Consider the following 16,066-nt stretch of genomic DNA (forward strand, 5'->3'; position numbering starts at 1 on the left):
GCGCTACAAGGGCGGGGGCTGGTGCGCTCTTGCCCTGCCGAATCTCCATCGCACGGCAATACAGGGAGATGAAGTGACGCTGGGATTGGCTGGCCGCTTCGCCTGTGGCTTTTCCAACTCCGTACTGGGGCCAACGGGTGGTTCCTTCGGGGGGCGTGCTTGGCGTGTTCGGTGACTGCTGCCCGGAAAAGGCGGCACAAGCGCTGTCGAGGCAGAGGAACTTTTGATCAAAGAGGCGCTGCGAGCTGGAGATTTGCCTATGCGCTAGTATAGCCAGGCCCGGAGTTATTAATGGCCTCTGGGTTGCGCTGACTCCGCTGCGGAGTGCGACAGCTGATAAGCATAAGCATGTTGCCGGCAGCTTACACTTGCTCAATATGTTTTATGATTGCCAGTAGGAAGGCAGGCTCGCTTTCGGGCAAGACGCTGGCAGGTGTCAGGTCGCAGCGTTTGAGGCCAGACCTTCCAGCAGCCTTCTACAGAGATCCTTTTGGGATACAGCCGTCTCCACGTCTGCCTCAGATCCGCTAAATGATCGACCTCGCGCCCGGAGAATTTCAGGTGCTGAAAAAGAGTCGCTACGTAGCTACCTTTTGTCCATGTCTTGGAGCGCCTCGGAAGCAATAATCCTCTGTAAAACATGCCATCACAGGAGATAGCCTCAACACCTCGATACAGTCTTTAAACTGCTTGCTTCTTCAGGCGTCCTCCCTCGGGCCGCCACGCTCAAGACTCGTACGCCACGCGTTCGCAGGAGCACACACCCCCATTCCTCCTGGCCTCCACACCAAAGCATGTTCCCTGCCACCTTTGCTGATTACAAGTACATTTATGCTTCGGCAATGTAGAAAACGACTGACTGCCTTGCCTTTGATAAAGAAAGAAATTTCTATTTCTGGAACTTGTGTTGTGCAACGTTGACGGGTTATATCGTGTGGCTATAGACAGTGTCGCACGGCGGTCGAAATCGCAAAATGGCATATGTGGAATCTCGAGGTCGGATTTAAGCTTTAGCGCCAGTCTTTCTGATTAGATACATATTATGGAGGCAATAGCCACTATAGTCAAGTACCTAGAATAAAATTACAAAGTCGCGAGATAAACTTGATACAGGCTGGGTCAGTGGACAGAGCAACTAACAGCTGTGATAGCTTTGGCGGCTTCCAGCGGCCTTCTACAGAGATGCCCCTGAGATACGGCCATCTCCACGCTGGCTTTCAGATCCGCTGAATGACAGGCCTCGCGTCTGGATAACTTTCAAAAAAGAGAGAGAGAAACTACAACTCTCCTACGAAGCCCCTGTACTAGTCAGGATTGTGCCGGGCTTCCGACCTTGGCAGCGAGCTGAAGCCTTTGTCCCGTTAAATTGAGCCAAGGCGCTATGCAGATACGCCCAACCGCCCGTCGATGATGGCGTTCCTTCCGGACACTAATAACTAAAGTGGTTGGTGGCGGAGGGCCACCTTGCTGTGGCGTGTCATGATGACCGCGGGTCGTCGGGTTCACACTCATGCACATGCAAGCAAAAGGACTGCTCTCTCGGTGTGCCGATTTTTCTTTTGGCTCCGAAAAGATGCCGCGAAAAGCCAAATGCAAGCTGCTCTGGAAATGTTCGTGTACAAAAGTTCCCAGCGGCATTGCATGGGGAAACTTGCGCGTGCGCACTGGGCACGTATCTGCTGCCGACTAAACGAGCCTACGGCGTTCTTGTCCATTGTTGGAAGCTACCATCTCTCCCCTCCCGCCGGACCGGAGCCGACCTCGCGCTCGCGTGACCCCGTCGGGGTCTATTTACTAGCCAACACCCTAACTAAGCTGCCCATTCTGCCACGTTGGGCTGGCTGCGTGCGAGCTTGAAGATGGAAAAAGGCCAGCGAGGGCAGACAATGCGAACCCAAGGCTCAACCAGAGTGTAGATTCTCGGCCGAGAGGCGTCCCTCACATGCAAGACTAAGACACGGTATTCAAGATCCGTCTCAGCTTTCTTTGCAAGGTTGCACATGAGCCAGAAGCAGGCTCTGGCTTCTCCACCAAGACAGCTCCTGTCATAGCCTGATTTCTTATCAGTGAAGCGTGTTACTCATAAACGAATGCAAAAAGGACCGAAAAATTCTCCTCCTTCTATTCCTAAATCGTGACCGGCTGTATGGGTCGACCCCGTTTGCCGTACAATTGATATACAATTTTCTAATACGCGTGCACCTCGGAGCTGGCGCTCACCGCGCTCATAATCTCCATCTCCTCCATCTCGTCTTGGAACTCGACCCACGTGCCCATCTTGTCGAGCACAAACTCCTCGTACCGGACCTCCTTGCCGCGCTCCCCGACCATGGCGTCCACGCCCGGCTCCGAGAAAAATGGCACGCTGAAGCGCTCCGCCGCCGCGCTGCGCACGCGGTGCATCGTCGCCACGAAGCGCCCGCCGCTCATCCGCGCCAGCAGGTCGCCGACGTTGACGACGACGCTGCCGGGCACGTGCGGCGCGGGGATCCAGGCGCCCTCGGCGTTGCGCACCTCGAGTCCGCCCGTGGCGTCCTGGTGAAGCAGCGTCAGCAGGCCAGAGTCGGTGTGTGGCGTGCAGCTCAGCTTTTCTTCTTCTCCCTCTTCCGAAGGAGATGAGGCATCGGACGCGTGACCGGGGTAGTGCAGCAGACGCAGTGTCGAGACGCTGTTGCGCATGATGGACGTGAACGAGGCCGGGTTCTTGCCAAGCGACGAGGCGAGCAGCGCGAGGAGTGTGTTGGAAAGCGATGAGAGCTCGGCGTAAAAAGTCTCGAGACGGTCGTGTGAGCTGAACTGCGCCGACGACGGGAAGCAGTTGGGCTCGGTGAGGATAAAGGGCGAGGTGGACGGCCGCGACGAAGCGGGTAGCCGATGCGACGGGCCGAGCTCGAATCCGGCCTTGAGATTTTGAGAATCAGCACCCGGTTGCACAGGAAAGTATCTAGACATGCGCAACTTCTGTTAACAAAGCGTTCGGGAATCATATGTGCGCGAACAAGGATAACTTGCCCTCTGTAGGTGTTGGAATTGGCCTTTCGAAACGTCTTCTTGGCCACGCTCATCTTGGTCTCCTCGGGGAGGCGGAAGAAGTCTTTTGCCATGCCAAAAACGTCATCGTGGTCAAAAGAGAGCGGCGCATTGATCAGATAGGCGAAGCCGACTGTCGCAAAGACCTCGTGCAGCCTCGTCGATAGCTGCACCAGATCGTCCTCAGTCGCGCAGTCGCTCGACAGCGGCGCGAGATCCACAATAGGGAGCGATGTAAACGAGGTTGTCATTGTGTTTGATTGTATTACTGCAGTGATAGAAATTGAGTATCGCCACGTCTCAGTCAAGGAAGGAAGGATGCGGGAGCAGCCGAGTAGGAGAGGCGGTCGCACATATTATGCATGCTGCATGAGGTCATGGACCCAACTGTCTCACCCTTCATACCATTGTCTCGCGGGAGGGCATCATTGAGCCCCAGGTCATCATGGCCAAGCAATTAGCACACTCGCGTGACCATATTCTAGACATGGAGAAATCAATTCCGAGCCTTCCATTGCTAGCGCCGTGGGGGACCGCGCCAGGGCCATCATCGTAGCCCAACATCGTCCTCGTTAATTGAGAGCTGAACTAGGCCAGATGCCAGAAAGATGAAGAATCGTGACATTTCGAGCTTTGATTCTGCCCTTTGACAAATTGGAACGGAAATCGCGGCTGTTTTTGTTTCCTTGTGAGGATAAAATGACAATACTGCGACCGATGGAGTGGCTAGCCATGTCCGATGACGGCTAACGGACAACCGACGTTAGTTATCCACTTAGATTCAGACCGCTTACCGACCACGGGCGTGAATTCTTTCCAACCGGTGCGAGAATGTGCATCTGATCACCCATTGTGAGGCGTTATGCCCGCGGTCGGCTCCTTGTCTGGCTTATTTGGAGCAGTCTGCATGGCAGAGATGAAAGATTCTTCAAACTATGCTTGTGGCTGCCGATTTGGATCCTGCAGTCGTGCAAGTTCCAGCATGAGTCTATACACATAAATTGCCATGTCCTCTTTCCGCATGGCTTTCCCATACCATTCGCGACCCTTGTCCGCCATTTCCTTAGCCTTCTTCTGCCCCGACGCCGTCGTCGTAAGATACATGACGAGCTCCGGAAGCTCCTCTAGGCTCTGGCTCACGGGCACATAGTGCACCCAGGGAATGAGGCGTTCGTCGTGCCACTCACGGAACAGAGTCTGCTTCAACGGCAAAGATTTGGACGCCAGGAGTTTGTAGTAGCGGCCGCTGATGCCGTTTCCATCGAGGTCAAATACAAGCCGAGATTTCAATGCGGCGTCCTTGTCGGCCCATGCGCCTGGTGGAAAGAATGCTCGTTGCTCCCGGCACTGTCGGGTAATGCACTGGAATATGCGTGTAAAGGCCACATCATAAAGCCTGCCGTTCAAAAAAGACGACGGCACACGCTCTACTGTATCGTCCTTTTCTTCCAGATAATAATATTGTTCTCTACCGAGATTTTGCGCAAACTGGACGAAGCGCTGTCTGTGGTAGGACCGCCACCCGCCATCATTGGCAAAAGCACCTGAAGTTGAGCCCGCCCAGTATAAGTTGTTGATTTTCTTGTAAAAGTCTGGCTCCAGGGCTGAGTCGTAGACAAACTCTGCTTCCATATAAGCCGGGCTGGGCATCAAAATGTCACCCATAGTAGAAGGTGCTCCTGTGGAAAGTATGGGCACCATTGCTTCGGTAAGTCTGAAAGAAACCGGGTTGAGGAAAAGGCCATGCAAGTGCTCGTACTCTGGGTGCCGGCAGATATCCATGGCTGAAGCCGCATCCTTGATGAATGGTAATGCGTATGATTCCCTCTCATCCTTTGCGTGAGAGTTCTCGACTTTGTGAGCGGCGCACTCTCGCGTGATATTCGCCCAAGTCGGTTGGCGAGATAGATCGGTGACACGTACTTCTCTCGTCTTCTCGCTTGGAAGGACGACGGTTGGTTCATCAAGATGATTGACTAGAAATTTGACGTCGGGGAGCTCGGCGCCAGGAAATTTGCCCACTGTTTCAAACAAATAGGAGATATGTCGGTCGTAGGAACGGTGAGGATGATTGCATCGAGCATTCATCTCATTGCGGTTGTATTGGCATGACCAAATCTCGCTTCCATCTGCGTAGAACGTGGCGTCCATGATTCTCTGAAGCTCTACGCCACTCAACTTGAGAAATGGTGCGACCTGCTTGTGAATGATATCGAACTCGTCAATAATCGGCGACTTATTCGCAACAGCGAATTTATACCAGGCCTCAAATCCGGGAGGAGGATCGATTTTGTACCGATGGCGGTACTCAGTCTGCGCATCCGCGAGAGATTTCGACTGCCGATGCAGCAGGCCACTGAATTGCGCATTCGCGCCACGCATCAGAGTATCCACTGGATGTTCGCGGTTTCCACCGAATGTGTGCTGCACAGCGCTCTCGGCGCGTCGAATGGCGAACATGTTTGCAGCGTAGGGAATCAGCGTCACCAGCATGAAGACCCAGAGAGATGACCGTGACTTTGCGCGGCTGGGAAGTTTGTATATTGCCTGGCCGAGTGAGAGGCCAGACAATGAAATGTGTAGCAAGGGCCGAAAGGAAGACGACTGAAAGAAAGGACTTTGTCCCGCCATAAGGCTGAATACCCCCATCGATGGAAGAACTGTCCATGGCGCATCCCGAGTCTATGCAGATCGTCAGTAAAGTACAGCTTACTCGTAGATAGTCGGGCGTACTAGTTGTATGGCGAAAAACCAAGCCAAGCACTTGAATACCGCGGTAGCGAGGATCCGCGGAAATGAGCTCGTGGTGAGGCCAAACACTAGAGTCTGGATGATAAACACGAGCCCGACGCTGAGAGCAACGTATTTCGACAGCTGCTCGATGTTGTCTTCCATCCTTACGGGCGCAACAATGACTGCTTTCCGCCGTTGTTGAGGCAGGAGCGTCATGTATACGACGGACACCGATACCAGCGCCACGCTTGCATATATGACCTTTTCTAGATTCCATATAAAGAGGTCCAGAATGGCAACAGCAGCAACAACGCAAGCGGCGCCAAGAGAGGTGAAGATGGGCATTGCAGAGCCTAAATTGCCTCGCATAGTATCGGCGACATCTAATTGCATATATCGCTGCGCCGCCAGTAGAATGGGAACCAATGCAGGCTACAACCTTGTAAGTATCACTGAGGCACTGGCATCTGGGCTGGACATACTTACATAGAAGCGGGAGGTGCCGTTTTCTGCTTTACAAAACGAGCTGATGGCGATGCCTGCGGCGAACAGCACGAGGCCGACTTTGCTGCCCGGGGTTGTCGCTGTACTTGCTGCGACCGGGGCCGCAATCTCGGCCTGGTCTCGTCTCCGGCCTGCTCTCACCAGGAGTGGCAGAAGGACCCAGGCCAGGGCCTCGGACATGATCTCCGTCTGGCGGGTGAGCAGCCGCTGGGTGAGCAGCTCGCAGAACAGCGTCGCCGCCGCGAATGCGACTGCATGGTCCTGACGTTTCGGCGTCAGTTGAGCCATGACCGCAAACCGCTGGTAGGATTCAGGAGCGATGCAATAGCGATCACTATTAAGGTTGATTGCCTGCACAGTCGATCCGTCAGCTGCCTGGTCGCGCTGTCATGTGACTCGCCTATAGGAACCCCTGTCGATCCATTTAAGCTTCGCTACAGGGCATAGCGCGGGTGTTTACAGGTGGCTTAGCGTTCCATGGCCCGCTGCTGAGGGACGGTTTTAGTGCGCCTGCCGCTATATTCTAGCGCTCTTAAGCTTGGAGGTATGCTGGTGAGCCGGATTGCTGCGCCGTTAACTTTCCTCACCTGCAATCAGTACATTTAGGACGCACGGGGTGATATGTGCGAGTCTGATCAACGCAACCCTGGTATGGAGGCCGTTGGTCGGTAGTTCCAGAGACAGGCAACAAACGAGTAGTTGGTTGCTCGACCACAAGCAAGAACAAGACAATGACGAAGATGCATCAACAAAATAAGAAGGAAAAGTAACAGCGTAAAGCATACAAGATTTCTTGGAGTTATCCCAAAGCTGTGTTTCCCTTTCTGAGTTGTAAGCTAGTTTTACTCTGCGACGCCCATCCCATTCAACGGCCCGCTCGTTGACTACGGTACACCACGACCCTCGACTACCCATCACACGACATGGCCAACGATAATTTCACAACCGTCAGATAAGTATGGACCGTACCCCTGGATTCGCTGATGGCGACTGAAAAGTGCAGTCATCCCAGAATGCCCATGCCGCACTGATGTCAGCCTTACCGTTGATTGCGGACCTCGGGACCGAAGCTTCGGTGGCTCGGCACCGACTACAATACAAGCCACCCGTATGAGCGAAAAGAACAGGGTAACACAAAATGTTTACATTGGAAAATATATAAAAAGATAACTTGCCGCCTTTACAGGGCGATACTATAAAATCACCCCTCATTGAAACACCAGTCTTAGGCGCTCCTAAAATAGTGCCCACGGAAACCATTAATTAATCGACTTCTACCACGGTCTCTTCTACAACATGTCACAGCGAGTCCTCATTATCGGTGGCGGCCTCTCTGGCCTCGCACTCGCCCAAGGTCTCAAGAAAGTTACCCCATCCATCCCCTTCCGCATTTTCGAGCGCGACTCCTCTGCCGCCTTCCGCGCCCAAGGCTACCGCATACGCATCTCCGGCGCCGCCCTGCAGGCTCTCCTCCCAGCACCCGTCTTTGCCACGTTCGAAGCTACATCCAACAGCTCCATAAATCCCGGCCATGCCATTGACGCGCTGACCGGGACGCCGGACGCCGCGGCCTCGATGCCCGGCCCCCCTCCGGGGACCACCGCGCACACCGGCACCGCAAAGTCGTACAACGTGGACCGCGCGGTGCTACGCAACGTCCTCCTGCAAGGCCTAGAGGAGCACATCTCGTACGGCAAAAAGTTTGACTCGTACGAGGCTCTGAGGAATGACGGTACTGTGCAGGTGCGCTTCGCGGACGGCACTGTGGAGCGAGGCACGCTCCTGGTCGGCGCGGACGGCGTGCGCTCGGGAGTCCGCAGACAACTACTACCTGATTTTCCCATCCTGGACACCGAGGGCCGATCAGTTTTTGGAAAGACGGATTTTACAGATGAAATCGTCGCCAAATTGCCCAATGAGTTTCTGAGCGGCATGTGCCTCGCCAGCGTCCCGGGAACGGCGTCGGAGCACCCGTCCAAGCTTCTGTTCGAGGTGATGCGGTTCGACCCCGCCGCGAGGGCCCTCGGCCTCGGCGTCCCGGCCGACTACATCTACTGGGTCCTTTGCACCCGCCAAGACGTCACCGACACTCATGTCGCCGGTCTCTCAGAGCTGCTGTCCCTCTCCAGCGCCGAGTCGGCCGGCCTGGCGCAGGCGCTGATGCGAGACTGGCACGAGTCCGTGCGTGCTATTGTCGACGCACCGAATGAGGATTCGACAGCGACTCTGGCATTCTTTTCCTGTACCAAAGAAGGACTTCCGAGGAGTTGGGCGCAGCTTCGACAGGAGCATGCAAACATGCCCGTGACGCTGATTGGGGATGCGGCGCACCCGATGCCGCCGGTTGGTGGCGTCGGCGCCAACTCGGCGTTCCAGGACGCCTTAGAGCTGTTTGAAGTATTGAAATCGTCTCAAGTCGAGATGACCTCACAGGGTACGGCATTAGCGAAGTACGAGCAGTCGATGGTGGAGAGAGTGGTGGAAGCGGTCGAGAGGAGCAGCGCTGGCGCAGTCCGCTTCTTTGGCATGAAGCCACAGGACGAATTGAAGCCAGCTCAAATTTGAAAAAACGGCCAATTGAAAACAGCAGGAGAAGAAGTCTCAAATCATCTCATCTAGCGATTCATTGTACAGTCTCAACTTTAACACTAATTGATACCCAATTTATCATACGCCACCGTATAGTACCATGCATCACTGACCGTTACCAACCATCTTCTGTATTGCTCAGTAATTCCACAATCGCCTCGCATCTCTTTGCGCGCACACTCTCATCCTTCCCGACCACAGCACGGAAGCCCTCGCTCGTCACATTCATCCACGACGGCGTCTGCAGGCCCGTGCCACCAAACTCGGGCCAGCCGTCCAAGTCTCGCCCGAGGATAAACTGCCGCACATGGTGCTGAAACTCGCGCGCCACGTCCGGAATCACCGTCTTGTCCAGCGCAGCGATAGCCGCGTCGAAGAAGTAATAGTTGAGGTCGCCACCGTGGAGCGCAGGCAGTATCGACTGGTCGTAGCGGTAGGATGCGTAGCGCTTCTGTGGTGGTGCGCAGGGACTGGAGTGCTCCTTTTGGGTGGCAGCGGACCACAGCCTGGCGGCAAGATGGGAATGGCACTCGTAGATGATGTCGCCGTAGAACTTGTCAAAGACGGTCGGTGCAGGAACGTCCCCTGGAAGTGTGCCCGCTGCCGAGTTGCTAGGCTGTCCATATAGACTGGCAATTCTTTGTACCGTAGCATTGCTCGGGGTGCGCGCAAACTGCGCCAGCATGGCTTCCCATGTCGTGTTCACGTTGCCAATGCCGTCGTTCTTCATGCCGCCGCCAATGATCCTCGTGACGCGGCCCTTGGGGCCGCCGTTCTCCGCTGCCTGACTCAAGATCCGCTCCGGCGCATCTTGGACCAAATCGCCGTCGATGATGGGGCCGAAGCCAATACTCGGACCACCAAAGGGACCCGGCGGCGCATCGAGTATCATGTACCGGTTCGCCTCTACTAACCTTTCCATAGGGACCTTACGCAAGCAGTCTGCATCGTCGCAACTCGTGGCGTTGAGAAACTGTCGATATATCGCCGTCATTTCCTGGGAGCGGTTGACATGGGGCCGGTATCCCGGCGACGAGATGAAAGCCTGCGAAAACGGCGCCGGCGTGCCTTGCGCATCAGCGCCAAGAATCTGAAACAAGTTGCCTCCGCCTGCTGACTGGCCCATGGCCGTCACTTTGTCCGGGTCGCCGCCAAATCGGTAAATGTACTCTTGCGTCCATCTGAGCCCCTCCAGCACATCATACAAGCCTGCATTCCTATCCAGCGATTGCTCCGTGTCTGAGCTAAGCCAGCCAATCGGCCCCAAGCGGTAATTAGATGCCACGACGATGAACTTCTCATCCGCACCCATCTCTTCAAATAGCGAAGACGGGTCGTTTCCCGTATCCTTGGCTCCGAAAAAGTAGCCGCCGCCATAGATCCAGTGCATCACAGGAAGACCGGGTGCTGCAGACGCCATCGACACGCCACCAGGCACATACACGTCAAGAAACAGACAGTCCTCGCTGCCCCAAGTCGAGCCGTTGAGGCCAGGCGTTGGCGCCAGCCAGTGCGGTACCGTCTGGATGCAATTTGTGCTGTTGAGCGGCACCACGCCGTCCTGGATGCCGCTGGACGCGGGCGGCGGCGTCACCGGCCGTCGAAAACGGAGATTTCCGACGGGCGGCTGCGCGAAGCGAATGTTGCGATACGTGGCGTATGTGATGTTGGTTTTGGTAGTGTTGATGGATGTCGGCGCATGGCGCGCATAGCCCAGATCAACGACCGGAAAGGCGGGCGACGAGGGCGCGGCTGCCGCAGCGCAAGAAGCGCTCGAGACAAGGAGGATCGAAGCAAGCGAAATTAACATCATGACGGAGAGCGATAGTTTGGCAGTTTCATGCTATTGTAATTCTTTTGACGCTGCCAGTGACGTTGGAAAGCTGCGGGAAAATAAATGGTGAGCATCTTATAAGCTTTTCGAGACAGAGGGCTGTTGCGTCACTAGACGATGATGATCGGCGCCAGGCCTCCACAGATTTATAGCTGAGCGATCGCCATTTACTACAATTTGAAGATGCTGGTACATTCCACCTCTGCTTTTCAAGGCATTTCCGTGCTGCCAGCTTGACAAGGCTTGCGTTATGCTGGAGGCACTGCAGCATGAATGAAACTATGTGCAAAACCTCAATTTGCTTTTGATGAACTCGAAAATTCGCTTTCGATGTATTTCAACCGTTGGTTTCGCCGGCGATCGGGTTGTGTGACCGGCAGACGTCATGAGCGGTGGCGTAGCCTCTTCGTATATATCGTATTGATCGCGCTGCGACGGTCAATGGATGCAATACGCGACAAGCGAGACAAATGCTGCCGAATCCACGCTAACACGCCGATTGATAAAGAATCCCCAAGAAATCAAAACATATTTGTAGTTTCAACTCTTCATCACCAGAGACAGAATGACACAATTTGAACTTGCGTGTTTGAATTTGCTATGGACTCCCGCATACGTAGCAATGAGAGTGCGCGCGATGACTTGAGAACGTGCAGAGTCACAAGCAGCTTCGTTTTTTACCAGTAAGTAGATAATATATGCGCCGATTTGATCCATCATATACACATAGTACCACATCCCATTATATACACTCGAACTTTTTATTCCCTTGTCGTAATGTCGGGTGCCCAGCATTGCCGCTTCGCTGCACATATTTGCGCGATAGCGGTGCATAGACACTGCGTAGTCTGATGAGCCTTGAATCAAACAGAAAACCCTTGCAACAGAATTTCCTTCTCTGTGAGCGTGCGGCCATTTCGGACTGCTGCAATTTTTGGGTAAATCGTACTCATACGCAGAATAGATATTGACCGCATTCAGAACCAGCCGTTTCGTCGCTCGTTGGATGGCAACAAAGTCTCAATTTCGATTGACGGACCAAACACAGCTAGTCTCTCGAAATAGAACCGTATCATGTCACTCTAGAGAGCCACGACGAAAATCACAGCCTCAGTAAGTGATGGTTACGACCTGACCCTCCGAACTTATAGCGACATCATGCAGCGTCTTCATAACTGCCGTGGCAGCCCTGTCAGGGAGAAACTCAATGTCCATGAAAAAGACGCGGTGCGTGTTGCAGATGTACACGCCAGGAATACAGCCGCACCCGGCACCAGCAGCCATTGTCGCCATGTCCACCGACGCCACGCCGCGCTCCTCAATCAGCATCTTGGCCTCGGCAATGGCCGCCATGAGCTTGGCATCCCAGATGCCCTCCCTTCGCGGCCGTTGTCGCAGAAGCGACATGGCTTTGCGGCGCAGCACGCCATCACGACAGCTGCTCGCCACCATGAAGAGGGGCTCGCAGACCGAAGGCGAGAACGAGTACACAGGCCGCCCGCGCTGTTCTTCCAGCAGCGCTTCCTCGGCGACCAGTTTCTGCGTCAACTTGACGATGCGCTTGAATTTGGCGGCAAATTTGTCCCAAGCCAGTTCATACAGACTGAGATCGATGCTGGACGCAATTTCTGCGCCGCACAGCCAAATGTCTAGCACAAGTGCACAGTCGAGGTCTGTTTGACGCAGCCTTTGAGACCATTTGAGATGCGAGAATTTGACTTTCCAAGCCGAGAGAGCATGCCGGTAAGGCTGGCGTAGATCTGGCACTGGTGACGGCTGTTCTGTTGTGCGTCGAATCTTTTCGTTTCGTACTGCCATGAGCAGGCCACCCACGAGGCGCTGCAGCTCAAAGCAAGCTTCCGTGGCAGAGCTGAAGGGAGCGACGGGGACCTCCCGGGGTATATTGCCGCGCCGCAAGATGGGCTGTCGAGCGCCGGTCCACATGTACTGGACCTCGAACCCGTCCACGAGGCCGACGAGGGCCTTGGTAGGAAGCATATGATCTGATTGGCCCCCATCCGGTGACTCTGTCTTTTCCAAAAAGTTCCACTGTTGCGCAACGTGTAAGCCATGGCTCGCATGCATCATGGCCTCTTTGGGATCGCCGCGTAAGCTGCTTAGGCCAGTGAACAGCACACTGGCCATGAGCAGCACCTCGGCCGACTTGGCATCCTTCTGGTGAGCCAGCTCTACCATATGCGCGATGGCCTCGTTGTACTGCTTGAGGGCGAATTTATAATGGTCTTGCCGGATGATCTGGCCTTGTGGGTCGTCAGACGGTATTTTGAACCACGAGTACATGGCGGCCATGGAGAGACTAGCATGCCATATGGCGGGCTGTGTCTGCGCGGCCAGCAAGACGTCGACATGCCAGAACGGTTGGTAAAAAGCGCCGGCGACTTGTGTGACAGTTCTGGTGCGGAACAGATTGAACATTTCTTTCTCTAGAGAAGTCGCTCTGCCGTAGATGGGGGTGAGGGCGTGAAGGCATTGTGTGGCGGCGGGAGAGGCGCATTGGGCGGGCTCTGGGGCGATTTCAAAGCCGTCGCACTTTCGGCCTGTTGAAATGCATTTTTTACACTCGGGGCGGCCCTCGTCGCACTTGACACGACGGATGCTGCAAAGAAGAGATGTCAGTAGATGAAGGCGAATGAAGGTGTACTTCTCAACCGAGACGGCGAGCTTAAGCGTCTGTCGCGCGGGGCGACACCAACAGTAAAACTCACCGGCAAGTAATGCAGCCAGTCTTGACCTTGGGAGTCCAGCGACGTTGGCGAGGTTTCTGAGCCGCGTTGTTGGCTACGTCTGAGGTGAAGGTAGCCTCGGGCGCGCCGCCGCCAATCCTCTCGACGACGCGGTATACTCTTTGGCGCTCCATCTCGGACGATTACATAGGTGCAGTGACGAAAGTTGTAGGGAGAAATAAAAGTGGCGGGGGTCTTGGCGGCGATTGGGAAAGAGGAGCGACCCTGGTATATTACCGGCCCGGAGAAAGGACCAACTGGGTTTATGCGGCTTTCGGGCGGAGACGCGCTGCGCTGAGCTGACTGGGCTGAAGGGTCCTGTCTGGTCGAGGCACTTTTTGGCTGTTGCCTCGGGATGATGCCTAGTTGAGACGGGTAGCGTCCAGGTGGTTTAGTACGGCAGCTACAGGGCTGTGCAAAACATGCAAGTCCAACAAGGTGACGAATGGGAGAAGGGGAGAGAGGGAGAGTACCCCGGGCGCGGAGAGTCGAGATATCAGCAAATATGTTGGTGGGAGCCAGGGTTCAGGGCCGCATGCCCGGCTGGCGCTGGGCTGATGGGTGCAGAAGAGGGAGTGGGGGAAGACAGCCGATCACCAGTTTGCAACGCAAGGCGGAAAGCAAGACGCAGCCAATCAACAGGCTAGAGGATGCTGCTGTGGAGCGTGGACTCTCGATTGTCCCAAATAGGAATATATTCTGACGTGAAGCCAGCGGCGTACTGCAGTCCCGGACGGGAATCTCACCTGGACAAGTGCCGCAAAAGCGAGTCGTTGATGCAGCCTGTTATTTCCCTCAAGCCGCACCTCGTTTCAATTACGCGCAGCCAGAAACTTGCACACCGGGACTTTACTCTGTTTCTGGAGTTCGCCGGTCTGCGTTTATCCCCGCCTTGTATGCGAGTGTTTGTGGCTTGATGCTGTACCACACACGGCACACTAGTCGAGGACACCATCTTGTACACTCAACAATACAGTAAGCAGTAATCTGACGAGTACGTCCAGGCTCCGCACTCGATAACCGATCAGGGCTTAGTTATGCTGACTCACGTTTACGTCTTTATGCTGGGCGATTCAAAAATTGTTTCTGATGAATATCTTTCGTGTATGAGAATTGAATGACTATTAGGAGTATTGGCCGAATGCGATGAATGGCAAAGAACCTCCAACCTGTAGTGGGTAAAAAAGTGCACTACCAAGCCTGTGGTGCGCCCAGAAGAATAAGCTGCCAGAGCCGAAAAGGAACAAACGGAATGAAAACCAAAAAGGCGTCCAAAATAACACCGAACACCAAAAGCAAAAATGCAACACGAGCTGGTAGGATGTTGCGGACCCGACGGCCTCGCTGTAATAACCAGAATGCACATCCGTAAACGCCGATCCGATGCAGATAGTAGAGAAGACCAGGCCAGAATAGGCCGAAAATTGAAACCCCATAACGCCCTAGAATCCCATAGAAGCCAGTAATCCCGGCCTTCCAGAAACAGACAACCCCAGCCCCAAAGGCCCCCAAAAACGCCGTGGATATGCAGGACACACGCGCTCAAGCAGGCCATGTTCCCCTTGAGCAATGACCCAAGATGATACCAGAAAAATGAACCAATCACTCCTCATCAGGAAGCACAAAGCGAACCCTCTTGATCGGCTTGGCCCGCTGGAAGGCCGTGCTGGTGGCCACTCCGCCGGCGCGACCTCGCGTCTCACTCATCATCAGCTCCTCCTCCGTCTCCTCCTCGATGGACCAGACATCCGCGCTCGGCTCGCGCCAGAGATGGCCTGGTCTGCTCAGACGAGCCGAGGCACCAGCGCCGGCAAACGATCGGCCGCGGCGCGATGCCAAGGTGGCCCGTCCGCGCGCAGAAGCCGCCGCCGGTGCCATGGTGGTGGTGGTGTTGGTGGAGTACGACGGTGCCGGTGCCGGGAATGAGGACGACGCAGGGGACGCAAACCCGCCCATGATGGGGCTGCGCGAGCGAAACCCGGCGAAGCTGTGCCGAGGCATGGCGCTGAGCAGGCTGCCGGGGCTGCGGGTGCGAAACGGTGGCGGCGACGCGGGCGGCGAGGAAGGCGAGGAGGAGAAGAAGCGAACGTAGTCCTCGCCGTCGTCGTCGTCCTCGGACGTCAGGCCGTCCGAGTCGAAGTCCGGCGACGCGGCGCGGCGGAGACGGACGCCGCCGCCCAGGCCCTTGCGCAGGCCGTCCAGGGTCGAAGGGCTTACGCTGCGGACCAGGTTCTTGGGCCGGCCGGCGACCTCGATGCCGGCGTCAAAGTCGAGGACGTCGTCGGGGTCGTCCGAGTCGGAAAAGTGCTGCAGGTCCTGGTCGTCGGCGTTGGGGGTGAGAAAGTAGGTGAGGGGATCCTCGTCAATGTCCTCGAGGAGCGGGCGTGGCTCGGTGCTCTTGGCGGAGCTGGACCGCACCAGGCGCAGCTGCGTGGGCGGCCACGACTCGCGGCGGGAACCCATGTTGGTACGAGAAGGCATATTGGTATGATTGAGAGAAAGCAGAAAGAAGAAAAAGAGCTCAGGGGAGAATGTAATAATGCGGAGCGCAAGGCGGTGATGGGTCAAGTGTGGTGTCTAAAGTGGTGTAAGTGGTGGTGACTGAAGGGGGCGAATGATGCCCCCGTGAAAG

General features: G+C 55.4%; 7 protein-coding genes across 7 annotated transcripts; 2 read left to right on the forward strand and 5 right to left on the reverse strand.

Moving 5' to 3' along the window:
- Window positions 1-2,187: 2,187 nt before the first annotated feature.
- On the reverse strand, window positions 2,188-3,281 carry LMH87_004444 (uncharacterized protein; the record flags this gene model as incomplete). Its single annotated transcript, XM_056195662.1, has 2 exons — window positions 2,188-2,944; window positions 3,013-3,281. The coding sequence occupies 2 exons, from the start codon at window positions 3,279-3,281 to the stop codon at window positions 2,188-2,190; spliced, it is 1,026 nt and encodes a 341-aa protein (XP_056049268.1).
- Window positions 3,282-3,963: 682 nt separating this feature from the next.
- On the reverse strand, window positions 3,964-6,555 carry LMH87_004445 (uncharacterized protein; the record flags this gene model as incomplete). Its single annotated transcript, XM_056195663.1, has 4 exons — window positions 3,964-4,878; window positions 4,954-5,712; window positions 5,764-6,195; window positions 6,250-6,555. The coding sequence occupies 4 exons, from the start codon at window positions 6,553-6,555 to the stop codon at window positions 3,964-3,966; spliced, it is 2,412 nt and encodes an 803-aa protein (XP_056049269.1).
- Window positions 6,556-6,888: 333 nt separating this feature from the next.
- Window positions 6,889-7,298, forward strand: LMH87_004446 (uncharacterized protein; the record flags this gene model as incomplete). Its single annotated transcript, XM_056195664.1, has 4 exons — window positions 6,889-6,935; window positions 7,008-7,041; window positions 7,108-7,223; window positions 7,271-7,298. The coding sequence occupies 4 exons, from the start codon at window positions 6,889-6,891 to the stop codon at window positions 7,296-7,298; spliced, it is 225 nt and encodes a 74-aa protein (XP_056049270.1).
- A 265-nt stretch (window positions 7,299-7,563) lies between these two features.
- Window positions 7,564-8,832, forward strand: LMH87_004447 (uncharacterized protein; the record flags this gene model as incomplete). Its single annotated transcript, XM_056195665.1, has 1 exon — window positions 7,564-8,832. The coding sequence occupies one exon, from the start codon at window positions 7,564-7,566 to the stop codon at window positions 8,830-8,832; it is 1,269 nt and encodes a 422-aa protein (XP_056049271.1).
- A 139-nt stretch (window positions 8,833-8,971) lies between these two features.
- On the reverse strand, window positions 8,972-10,669 carry LMH87_004448 (uncharacterized protein; the record flags this gene model as incomplete). Its single annotated transcript, XM_056195667.1, has 1 exon — window positions 8,972-10,669. The coding sequence occupies one exon, from the start codon at window positions 10,667-10,669 to the stop codon at window positions 8,972-8,974; it is 1,698 nt and encodes a 565-aa protein (XP_056049272.1).
- A 1,131-nt stretch (window positions 10,670-11,800) lies between these two features.
- Window positions 11,801-13,568, reverse strand: LMH87_004449 (uncharacterized protein; the record flags this gene model as incomplete). Its single annotated transcript, XM_056195668.1, has 2 exons — window positions 11,801-13,307; window positions 13,417-13,568. The coding sequence occupies 2 exons, from the start codon at window positions 13,566-13,568 to the stop codon at window positions 11,801-11,803; spliced, it is 1,659 nt and encodes a 552-aa protein (XP_056049273.1).
- A 1,468-nt stretch (window positions 13,569-15,036) lies between these two features.
- On the reverse strand, window positions 15,037-15,915 carry LMH87_004450 (uncharacterized protein; the record flags this gene model as incomplete). The annotated part of the gene is made up of 1 exon (XM_056195669.1): window positions 15,037-15,915. The coding sequence occupies one exon, from the start codon at window positions 15,913-15,915 to the stop codon at window positions 15,037-15,039; it is 879 nt and encodes a 292-aa protein (XP_056049274.1).
- Between the last annotated feature and the right edge of the window lie 151 nt (window positions 15,916-16,066).

This window comes from Akanthomyces muscarius, chromosome 2, assembly GCF_028009165.1.
Source record: "Akanthomyces muscarius strain Ve6 chromosome 2, whole genome shotgun sequence".
Taxonomy (NCBI): domain Eukaryota; kingdom Fungi; phylum Ascomycota; class Sordariomycetes; order Hypocreales; family Cordycipitaceae; genus Akanthomyces; species Akanthomyces muscarius.